General features: G+C 40.1%; 1 protein-coding gene across 1 annotated transcript; it reads right to left on the bottom strand.

Annotated features, from left to right (window-relative positions):
- Window positions 1-1625: 1625 nt before the first annotated feature.
- LOC141791023 (FHF complex subunit HOOK-interacting protein 2B-like) lies at window positions 1626-11289 on the bottom strand. The gene is made up of 18 exons (XM_074671205.1): window positions 11088-11289; window positions 9988-10066; window positions 9817-9902; window positions 8681-8764; window positions 8477-8581; window positions 8278-8397; window positions 8005-8184; window positions 7686-7885; window positions 7196-7307; window positions 6986-7062; window positions 6159-6315; window positions 5893-6062; window positions 5556-5702; window positions 4746-4836; window positions 4492-4641; window positions 4274-4414; window positions 4056-4156; window positions 1626-3874 (listed from the first exon to the last, which is right to left on the bottom strand). The coding sequence occupies exons 1-18, from the start codon at window positions 11136-11138 to the stop codon at window positions 3772-3774; spliced, it is 2154 nt and encodes a 717-aa protein (XP_074527306.1). The 5' UTR covers window positions 11139-11289; the 3' UTR covers window positions 1626-3771.
- Window positions 11290-12245: the final 956 nt, after the last annotated feature.

Raw genomic sequence — 12245 nt, 5'->3', positions numbered from 1 at the left:
AAGAGCACCAACGGTCTGTACAAAAATGTAATGATTATCAACTTTTGTATAAAACAAACGACTAAATAATAAAAAAGAGGGCTTTCAAATTTAACTCGTAAAATAACATTATTTCATTATTATTTGTTCTTTTAAATGTAATAAAAAAAGAGAGAAACTGAGGCGCTTTACCAATAAATAGATAAATGAAATAGTAATAATAATAATAATAATAATAAAAACAATTGCCAGATAAAAAGTATTAAATGATTAAGATGTTTTTTTTAATCATGAGAAAAAAGAAATCTTAAAAAATTCCTCTTTACCTTTGAATCTCGAAACTTGTGCTGCAAAATGTCTACCTTTTTTTTGGACCTAATTTATCAATTTATCCTCTTTAAGTAACAAACTCAATGCATTTTGAAAAAATATAATGTGAAATTAAAATAAATGTATATCTATGGTGAAAGAAATTTAGCATTGTTGATATCATCAAGACTGTCATGCTATTCTATTCTTATAATTTTCTGTTTACTATCTATATATGTAGATGTTTAGTTCTAAATCTGATTATTAGCCTAATTTTTCACAAATACAATAAAGGTGAATAAATAAATGAGAAAGACATAACGAATTTTAAAAGTTAATATGACAAGGAGATGCATGTAAGTTATGATTTTCTCTTATGTGTATTACTCAATTAATCTAAACCAACCATCTTCAAGATACCACCACCTTAGTCGACGCATTTTCCGTTAAAACAAAATATTACTTTTTTCTCGTGCTATTATTTTGAAAGGTACAGGCCTGACTTCCGATGTGCCGGTGTTTCCCTGCAGCTATTTGACACGTGAGGATGGAGATGATGCAGGGCTGCAGTTCATCATGAGAACAGCAGAGCGGAGCTACGGAGGGCTGTAACCCTGAGACAAACATATTAACATTGACAGCCATTGAAAAAATAACTATAAAACAACAACATCATAATAATTTACCTAAATATAAGAATTAGTAATGGAGTGCTTTTTATTCTTGATGCTTATGTTACGATGATCTGTCATCGTTAATGACATATAACATATGGGTGGTAAAGCATTATATTCTCGAGATAATGATAATTTTCTTAGGGTTGTAATGCTCAACTCGAGTTTGAATGAAAATTACAGAAACGAATCTGTCCTGGGAGAAAAGAGAAGATGAGTGGGTGTATACATTTTACAGAAGTCTGTAGGGGATATTTGGTAACGAGTTGTTAAACAAATTAAATCAAAACCTGTAAATTCATTGTTCACTGAGTTTAAAAGCAGAACTCAGACAAAGAAAGAGCATCTCGCACACACACACACACACCACACACACACACACCACACACACACACACACACACACACACACACACACACACACACACACACACACACACACACACACACACACACACACACACACACACACACACACACCCTAATTCTTCCTCTATTCACATGAAGAACATGTTAGTAGATACACTCTTTCTATGTAGTTCTCTGATATTTATTGTGATTAAAGAGCATAATTTAATGAGTTTCCTTATTGTCAATACACTAAGGTACATGTTGTTTCATGAACATTTCATCAAACTTCAAAAACAGAAAAGTAAAGCTGCATTATAACACCACTCTTAGACATAATAAAAAAACTAAAAGTTTCACATTTCAACCTGATCACATAAAAAAACAAGAGCTAAAAATCATTATTTCTACAAACTAAAGAAAGGGTTCAATCAGTAAAATGACACAAACCAATTATCAGCACATCCAGTCATTCAAAGTCAAAACATAATCCATAACTTGTTTTTAAACTCAAATGAATCACAACAAAAGACACGCAGAGTCTTTTTTTGGCACATTTCAGACAATCAGCAGGCAAAAACAGTCAGGTAAACATCAAAAATATCTTATTTTTTTCATCTAAAAGGACATATAAAACACAAAGCTTGGTTCTGTCCTTGTGTTGTTTGTTTTAAAATCTCTTAACCTTGTTAAAACACTCAACGTTTATATATTTCTAAAGTGTCTTTTAGGTTTTTAAAACTCAGTGAAAGCAAAGCAACAAAGCTTCAATTCATCTTTCAGCTATTTTTAAACTCTTTCAGTGTGAGCTGTGTATAAATAACTGAACAGTCTGATCATCAGGCACATGGGAACACTTTATCCTTGAGTTTTGAATCACCTATTCAGAAGCTCTTACACAGTTTGACTGGTTAGAATAAAGACTGGGAACATTTTATTTTTAAGGCATAAATACATTATTTTTAAGGCATGAATCATTTCAGGCAATAAAGCAGACACGACGACACCCTCAGTGAGGTCACATTCATTCATAGGTCTTTGGGATTAATAAAAGTGTAAAATAAAACTTCACATTTCATGGAACTGTAACAGATGTTTAGGTGTGTTGTCAAGAGGAGAGGTAAGATGTCAACTAAGTGAAGAACAAGTATGAAAAATAACAAAATAAAACTCTTTTTCATTAGTTATGTATCTTCTTTGACATGTTTTTTTTTATTTTATGTACATGAAGTACATCTTCTTTTGTTGTATGACCCAAGGAGAAGTAGTTGTTGCATTAGTGGAAGTGGATTGGGCTCTGAATGAAGGAATAACACATCAACAAAAGTGTCAGAGGCCAGGAAGCACTTCAGCTTAGCAGTGAGTTGTGGTTGAGCAAGCAGTTAGCAACTGGTGGGGGGATTAAATCCAGCGCTGGTCTATTGATTATTTTGCAAGAGACAATTGCACTGTGTTTATGTTGTCTGTAAAATGTAAGTACAAAAGATGCAACTTAAAAAGAAGAAACTCTGATCTAAATTTATATATTTTAAATAGAAAACTACAAAACATTCATGATATATTAGTGTTTAATGTCCTTTCAGCAGTTGCAGCAGTCTTTAGAAAGCTCACCAGGTACCTGATGTTTGCTATGTTAGCTTGGTGACAGAAGCTGCTTTTTGCAATACAAACAGTCTGATCGTCTGATTTTAGCTCAGCCTTTAAAGAATCTGCATGATACTAGAGATGCATTGTTTGTGGCCTGCATCCTTCGAAGAATGCAACTCTCAAATAGGGACATGCTTTTTGTTTCAGTCAGACCAGGCCTTCACATCATCCCCAAGTGGCTCCACCTCTCACATATTATTGCATCACTTAGTCTGTTTTCTGTTGTCCAGTCATCGTCATTTCATTCCTCCAAACTCTGTTTACTGGAGTTAATCACATTTTATCTTTTGATGCTGCCCTCCACCTGTCTCCAGGTCTCACTGGCTCAATATGGATGATCCCTGGATGAGATCTGTCTTTTAATGTGACATCTATTTTTATGATCTAATTCTATTTTCATATTTGGCTTCCACAGTCACATCTTCTGTGCTTTAAATAATACTTTGTTAATTTCTTGCTTGGGTCATCAATCATTAAATTAGAGTGTAATAAAAAAAAGAAACTACAATAAATAAATAAAACTGCAAGGCTCTGAAGTCCCTGTATCAGAATGAAGTTCATTAAGGTTGAGACAATGAGGCGTTCAAAGTCGCCTCAGACATTCAGCACCTGAGGCTGAGAGACTTCATTTAAAATCCTAAATGCTTAAAAGAGTCCAGGTAGACCATCCTGATTGTCTCAGCTCTGCCTGATCCAGTTCATAATGGCGTACCTTGTTCGCCTGACAGCTCGGTCTGCGTGTGATCTCAGGGTGGAGATCAATCGCACCAGTTGTTCCTGTAAACATTGTTCCTGTTCAAGCTGGTCCGGGTGTGTCACTCCTGCTCTAGAGGTAGTTTGACGAAGGTGATGGCTGCAAGCTCCTTACAGAACTCCTCGAGCACAATGATTCCTCTTAGTAAGGTCTGGTGCTCCAGTCTGAGGATGCAAACACAGAAGAATGCGCAAACAAAGGAGAGATGTACACAGATAAACAAGACACCTGAACACTGAAATAGAGGAGGTAAGTATGGTAAACAAGGCATAATTCACAAGCTATTGATTTATTTTGTGTACTAGCCCCTGAGACAGATAGACAGTCATAAAGACAGATAGTTACCCAGTGTTGTGGTTCAGCCCAAGAAGGTGTTTCCTGGCATTCAACAATCTATCTGTCAGGTTGGAAACATGCTGGATCCTCTGCATCAACTCTCCCATTAACTAAGAGGAAGACAAGTGACAATCAGCCGAATTTAGACATCCACTTTCATGATCTTATACTCTAAAAGATGCAGAGAAGCAGAAGTAGTGAGACAGCTGCATATCTTTCTGTCTTACCCTGATAAGTACGGAGAAGAGCGACCTGGAGCAGTGAGACAGGTGTATGTAGGGGTTAAGCAGATACTCGTGAAGCAGTGGGTGGTTGAAGGCCGACAGTCTGGACAGGACTGCTGTGAGCTGGAGGTTCAACTCATACGGCTGAAAATACAAGACATCATCACAAACACACCAGAGACACTGACTCAGCACACGACACAGATGGACAGGTGTTATACCTGCTCCAGGACGCGGCCAAGACGGTCAAAGAGAACTTTGAGGAGGTGACCTTCAAAGAAGTCCTCCACCTCACCTGAGGAGGACGAGGGAGGAGGAGGGACAGCAAGCGGCCAATCCCACGACTGAGAGAAAGACTCACACTCTGTAACCTGAAGGAGGGGGATAAAACAACAAGGTTCAGTAATCTGGTTGATATATCTGTAAAATGTGTTCAAAGGTAATGATGTAAAAGTCAGTGTGAGTGTGTTCTGACCAGTGTGTGAGCATCATGGACGTAAGACTCGTATCCTCCCTCCTGCAGCAGCTGAGCCGACCGAACCTGAACAGGAACTAAACACAGGAAGCTACAGAGAAGAAAACACACACAGATTGTGTTGACATTAATTAAATCTATGTAAGGGGTTTCTTTCCTGTAAAAACACTTCAGTCCCCACTGCAGGAGTAATAAACGAACTCAAACACAAACAATAGTTGTTGACAAATCTGATGTATGCTGTCTGGGATGTGGTGGATGCTCTTAGGTATCTGTTTGCTGCTGGGTAAATCTAGCTGAGACTCCTCCTGAACACAAACAGGCTGAGCAGTGACTGAAGTGTGTCTCTGACTCATTTCACTCCAGCCTGAGACCTTTGCTACTCATCATCCCTCTCCCTCACTGCTGAGCTGGAGATGAGAGGATGTGAAGTCACTTTATATAGACTCATAGCTCAGTTCAGCTTTCCCATTAAGGTTTAGTGAATAAATTAGAGCACTCACACAGGAAAAACTCCCCCTACTCTTCAGCAGAATCAGAACTTTTGTTACCATAGTTTCATCTCACACTAATCTATTATTAGGCTGGATAAGTAACAGCTCGACAGACACATTAAAGGCACTGTGAGGACTTTTTGAATCAATGTTAAAGTCATTTCACTCTTAAAGTGATGCTTCCCCACAAAAGAGAAAATGAAATAACCTTTGACAAGGTTGGTAATCTATTTACACTCATCACTTCATAGCACCTGTAATTCAATGTGGGGTCAGATTTTCAGCGAAAAAAAAAAACAGTATGTGTGTCAGTTACCTGTTGACAACATCAGCAGATGACCCCGGTCCAGAAGGAGAAGAGAGAGCAGAGGAGGAGGAGGAAGAGGGGGAGAAAGGAGAAGGGAGCAGCGGACTGTCTGAAGACAATAAGCTGTCAGAGAAGAACGGGTCCTCTTCCAGATCACTACAACACAAACAAATCATCCTGTAAGTCTGTGAGCCAAAACATATGCAAGATGAAATAAATGTATTTTCTTTTACACCAGAACAACTTTAAAGTCTCATGAAGTGAGCAATAATCAGCTTCCACTCGCTGCAAATGAAATATCAGCAGTGATGTCATGTTATGATGTCACATAAGTTCACAAACTCACTCGCTGTCCTCATTGGTCTCGCTGCTCTCTGTATGCCTGTCCTCCACACCTGCAGCAGATTTGGACAGGTAACTACGACCCTGCAGAAAATTCAACACCAGGACTTCCAGAATGTCCCTGTGAGGCTTCTGTAGCAGCTCCTCCACCAGACACAGAGACGTCATACTGATCTGAGAACAGAGACACACGCCGTTTTTAAGCTATTTTGACAGGCAGGCGGTCTGCAGTGAAGTTTGTCCCTGTTAGGCTTCTGTAGCTTGACTCACCTGGTCTGAGATGTGGTCGCAGCGCTGCAGCAGCAGCTCAGTCAGTTTGTGTGTCTTCAATATGAAGTGAACCAGCTGATCCAGCAGGGACGAGGACTGGACTAGTCTGACTACAGCACAGAGGAGGGAGGTGGAGATCAGGACCACCTGCTCAGACCTGGACCACAGACACACCAAGGTATCAGAGGCAGTCCAAACCATTGATGGTGGCTATGCTTACATGCAGTCAATATCCAGGTTAAGGTCTATATTCCGGTTTCTAAAACATTTGGAATAACCTGTTTACATGCGTGAGCAAACAGGGTTATTCCAGTTTATATGGTATCCCGATCAAAACAGTCATGAATGGAGAACGCCATGACGCAATATGCATCATTTCTGCTTCTTCTTCCTGTGTCCATAGCAACAACAGCAACAACAACAGCAGCAGCACGACGGGAAATGACAGGACTTCCTGCACTCAAAAGACCAAGATTCCTTGGGAACAGAACACAAATTGATGTTCCTTTCAATGGGGAAATCCCGATTTAAGTATACATGACTAAATATTCAGGTTAGAAAAAGAGTAACCCAGGGGTGATTTTCAGGTTTTTCAAAAATGGTAATTGGTATTTGCATGACTGTTAAAGGGTTAATGACTGCATGTAAACGTAGCTACTGTCTGTTACCAATACAGCAAGTAACAATAATACTTATCATGAAACTACTAATAGAAGAGGAAGAAGAAAGGGAAAAGAAAATGGAAGAAAAGGAGGGAGAAGAGGACAGGTAAGAGGAAAAGGAAGGATGGGAGGAGGATGAGCATGAGAAGTGATGTTTACACTCACGTGTGCTGAAGTTGGGGCTGAAATACATCCAACAACCAGAGCTGATGAACACACTGAGCTAGCTTTAATGATAACACCTGCAAACACACACATGCACACACACAGTCATGTGTTGCAGTTCAGAGAGGAACAGGTGTATCTGTATAGTAACTGTGAACCTGTTACATTGAAGGATCCCAGTTCACATACTATGTGCAGGTGTTTTTATACCTGAGGGGCTTCTCTCATCAGTTGATCCAGGAAGTCAAACCAGGAGAAGAAGTTGGTCATGTGATCAGAGGAAGGAGACGATGGTTTGGGATCAGAGCCTGTGAACTGAGAACTTAGACAACACACAGACACATATTAATGTCACCGGTGCACACACACAGAAGGAGGGAGAAACATTCAGATTTCAGCAGAAGCTTTTAGACAGTGTTACTTTTTGCTTACAGGGGCTTTTGATGACAAGATAAAGCAAATGAAGAAAGGTGATCAAACTTCTGAGTGTAGATACAGACAACACAACAAACTCTGTTACACGATGATTAAATTACTACAACAAAAACTGGCTATAGTGACACTGACAGATAATGTTTCTCAAACTGTAGGATAATGAAATTTTAAAAACTGCAAAAACATGGAAAAAAATGATGAAAATAATGATTACTGTGTTACGTTTCACATATTTCTTTCTTTTTATTGTGTATTGAGTGTTTACCTCCAAGCACTTTGAGGCCAGCTTCGCACCTCTCCATGATCCAGATCCTCCATAGGCAGCAGGGAGTAAAGTTCCTGAAGCCTCCCAGCCAGCAGCTCTGCCAACTGAGTCTGATCACACAGAATCTCCCCTGCAGATGCAGACTGCAGACCGCACAGCAGCAACAGACTCTCATGGGCCTTCAGACGCACAGACCCCTTCTGAGGGGACAAGCAGTGGATCAGAATGACAGGATAAATGACAAAAAAACATAAATAGCATCCTGAGAGCAAAGAAATTAAAACCTGACAAATCATAGAACATTTTCATTCCAACTTACCTGACTTTTGATAAGTTGCATCAAAGCAGACAGCAGCCCACACTCTGATTGGACAGAGCTGCAGCTAGGTGAATCTGATTGGCTGGAGGGTGTTGGATGTGCTGTTGTGTGATTAGATGCTTGTGTGCAGGGCTGTGAATGTTCAGAGGTTGGTGTTCTGGCTGCTGTTTGGTCGAGAATCTGAAAAGAAGTAAAGACAGCAAAGCTAGTGTTAAAAGGACTCCGTCACATAACTCCCTAGAGTTAGGTATGCTTTTAAAAAACTTTCTCTACCTCTAAAACGTATCTTAGTGTTTGTGGATCCCGTTTGATCCTGGAGCAGACTACCAGTAAGAACTGGGCTTCATCCTTCTCACTTTTAGAGCCAGGAAGAGCACAGAGACGAATCAGCTTCTGTGGAGCAAGCAGACTTGCTGTCAGATTTTTGCAAGAGGGGGACACTTTTAAGAGAAGGGGCAGGTGTGAACTTTACCTGAATAGGTTTGTAGACACTGACCAGCTCCAGCAGAGGCTTCTGCATCTGAGATAACAACTTAGTGAAGAATACTAAAACCTGCTGAACCATGCCAGGAGGATACTGAGGAGGAGCAGGACGAGGAAGAACAGGACAAGAAGGGTTTTAAACTTAGTTTCACAATAAACAGTCAAATTTGGCTTGATCAGGGTTGATAGTTACCTGAGCTTTCCCCAGAGTGCAGAGAGTCTCCAACAGTTTGTGCTGTAGCAGATACTCAATACAAGGTCCTGTCTGCTCCACACCCTGCAATCAGTACAACAATGCATTCATCTATGGCTCTATTCAAGACTGAGTACATCATTACTGCAAAAATGATGCCTGTGCTGTGATCTCTTGTGTTTCCCTGTTACTGTTCCAGCAGATCAGGAGTCTGATCTCATCTGATCACAAACAGGAAACCTCTGCTTATCTGTCTCTGTGTGATACTGTAGTTGTAGGACAAGAATGAGGGAGTAGAAGAGATCTCCCTCTGTACAGGTAATTCAAGTTTTACCTCCACTGATAGCCTGGCAATGTGATGCAGATTCACTTTACATAAAAGCTGTTTTAAAAGTTCAGGCCCTGTTTAGACCTGGTACCAAAATGCCTCCTGCCAGCTCACCATGTCTCACCATGCTGCTCCGCCTATTACCACACAGTGCACAGCCTAGATTGCATCCCTCTCTACTCCATGCTTGCTACAAAAAAATATGTTCTTATTCTGATTTTGAGTCAGGTTTGTGCATGCTTCAGATCAGTGATATAAGTAGTTATAGAGCAAAACTGGAGGGGGACAGCACTCTGCTCCACCTAGCCATACTTGGTAAAGAACCCCACTCTGTGCTCTTTTCAAAATCTGTACGCTTTGTTTCCTGCTCACTTGCAGTCCCCTCACATGCTCTGGGTGGGTATGTACAGGGGTGATGACAGGGGGGATTTAAAGGGGACATGAGTATATATATTCTTCATGATACAAGTTTTTTCATGCATCATCATTGTCTGTGATCACCTGCTCTTCCCAACAGCACGTGCACATAACCTTGTACTGCAGGTATGCATCACATTTGAGTTATGTTATGATATTTAAAGTCTAATGAGGGAAAATGGGGCTCTGTGTTTATTTGCATATGAAGCGAGACAGTAAGATCAGATTCACATCGTTCATTTTGAGATGCTTGATAATGCAAAGTATGAATGCTTGTGCACACAGGTGTCCACTTGTTGACTGGATCCTCTGGGATGTGTGAAATTACCAAGTCTGGACATCCCCTTTTAACTGTGTGAACATTCAGGTCATCAAGACAGGTGAGCGTTACCTGTTCTTTCTCCTCATACACCAGGATGTCCAGCATCTGTTTGAGGTGCCAGGGGATGTCTGTCTGTTTGACAGGACGATTGTCATCTACAAACACATGAACACAGCAAGAGAAAGTTAACATGATTGGCTCTTGTGGTGATGCCATGTAACAGTCTGAGTGTGTCCTCACCTGTTGTCGAGATGTAATAGTTGGTGATGGACTTCCAGTGATCCACAAAAGACTCCAACAAATCCACTGTAGGCTCTCTCTGATGAAGGGAGACAGGTGAATAAAGTTGCACAGACATGTTAAAAGATGGACAAGGACAGATGGGAAAGTTAAGACAAACATAAAGGGACAGAGGGAGACTGGAAGGTTAAAAACAAAAAGATGGGTATAAAGACTTAGATATAGATACATTCAGAAGATTGAGAGAAACACAGGTAATGGGTAAAGCACACAGGTAAAAAGACGGAAGAACAAAGATAGGGTTTTCAACATCATCTCTTATTCATACAATTATCTTTACCTTGTATCTGGACTGAACATTGGGGAAGATTCTTAATGGATAATAATTTAATTCTCACATCATTGCCATTATTTTTGTAATTATTGTCATTTCTATTACTGTCATTGCTGCTGCTTTGATTCTGTGCAGCATGTTGTGTTACATTGATGTATGAACAGTGCTTTCCATATCAAGTCCGCTTAATGGCCATTATTTATACGGACTGATACATTATGGTATATTGCATCTGGTTTTATGTCAGAGGATGCTACACCCATAAACAAACAGAGAAGCAGAGAGACAGACAGGGGCAGACAGGCAGGGGCAGACAGACAGGAGTCCTGACTCTGAAAATGAGTGTTAACCTGATAAAATGATAGCTCTGAGCTTCATTCCTCATTATGAAAACCTTCCTCCCTCCTGTCAGTACCTGCCCCGGGTCTGTCTAAACACCTGAGCACATTCCTCCACGTCGACACAATCTGCTGCAGGTAAACATGTTGCAGAGTTTCAACACCAATGTGAACTGTGTATGCGTTAGCTGCGGGTTAGCTCCACGATCATGTTACCTTCATTAACAACGGATAAACTAGTTTACTGGGGTTTTTTTTCTTCGGTGTGTCTCTTTTCAGGCCGGCCTGTGTCTCACCAAACTGCCTGCGTATCTCTCTAAAGCGCTTGTCTTTCCTCCTGCCAGCCTGTCTCCGCTCTGACTAACTTTGTGTAACTTTTTACCTGTGCTAACAGAAGCTAACAGCTAACCAAGCAGCCGTTAACTTACCGTTTCCAGCGCGTGCAGCAGCATGCTGGTAAATTTATTGAACGTCTCCATTCTGCCGGTAAGAACGGCCGACACCGACCGATCGTAGACCACAAACTCTATTTTTTTTACCGGTTAGTTTGCGGCGACATGTTGACAACTCAAGTAACAGCTGATATCTCTGACAGGCTACAACTTCAAACTCATAAACATCCGGGCAATGCTTTCAAAATAAGACGTTAAATTTCACCAAATACGGCCATGGATTTCAAATTAAGAGCTTCGTTTAAGAGCAGGATGTTTCTTACCAGGTTTAGAAGCCCCAAATGAATGCTCTTGAATAATTTCTTACACTGTAAATTATTTGATAATTAACACTTCTTTCATTAACGTAGTGGGTTTTTTTTTTTTTTTTTTTTTGTGTGTGTGTGTGTGTGTGTGTGTGTGTGTGTGTGTGTGTGTGTGTGTGTGTGTGTGTGTGTGTGTGTGTGTGTGTGTGTGTGTGTGTGTGTGTAACTTTGGGTAAGTTTCAGAACTGCATGTGCAGTGGGTAGAGCTGTTGCCTCACAGCAAGAAGGTGCCTTCCTCTCTTTCCTTTTAGCTAATGAAGTTAGAAGTCTTTCATAGTCATTCAAATAAACTAAAAATGTTTGATATAGTTTTCCCGCTTTCCCGCAATAATAACTGTTCATTTCAGTTGTTCCCTTGATATGTCTCCTCAAAGTCATATGATTGTAACTTGTATCTTTTGTGCAATAAGCTGGTAAAATTTTTTTCCCAAGTCAGAGTGAACACATCAATACATCAAAACTAGTTACTTAATAATTTCAGCTGTTTATTTTTTATTTTCTTTCGTTACACATTGTAGACATAGAGGATATTTTTAACGGTAGAGGTAATGTCCAAAGTAACCAAAATATAGTCACAGAAATGATGTTTTCAATTCATTTAGTTCATCAGTGAGTTGCTCCATCATTAACACAGTGAGCATGTAAGCGTGGGCTCTCATGCTTGATTGCACATAGCATAGATAACCACATTCCTGTTCATTGCCTAACAGAAATATATAGATGTGTAAATCTGAAGCATTGTGATAAAGTGATGATCAACCCTATACAGTTACATCAAGTCACAAATTACTTCAGCTTTGCTTCATTTTGTGCATTTAAATGTGTTTGC

Source organism: Halichoeres trimaculatus, unplaced genomic scaffold (genome assembly GCF_033239565.1).
Source record: "Halichoeres trimaculatus isolate MK-OKI-2021-1 unplaced genomic scaffold, fHalTri1.1 fHalTri1_scaffold_5, whole genome shotgun sequence".
Lineage (NCBI taxonomy): Eukaryota > Metazoa > Chordata > Actinopteri > Labriformes > Labridae > Halichoeres > Halichoeres trimaculatus.
The sequence above is the reverse complement of the archived record's forward strand: the minus strand, read 5'-3'. Positions and strand labels throughout refer to the sequence as shown.

Bases quoted from the DNA above. Each gene is read 5' to 3' on its own strand.
- LOC141791023 (XM_074671205.1), bottom strand. From the start codon at position 11,138: ATGGAGACGTTCAATAAATTTACCAGCATGCTGCTGCACGCGCTGGAA. The intron at 10,067-11,087 runs GTAAGTTAACGG...TCCCTTCATCAG, and splicing joins TGCTGCACGCGCTGGAAACG to AGAGAGCCTACAGTGGATTT. The intron at 4,642-4,745 runs GTCAGAACACAC...CCCCTCCTTCAG, and splicing joins TCCATGATGCTCACACACTG to GTTACAGAGTGTGAGTCTTT.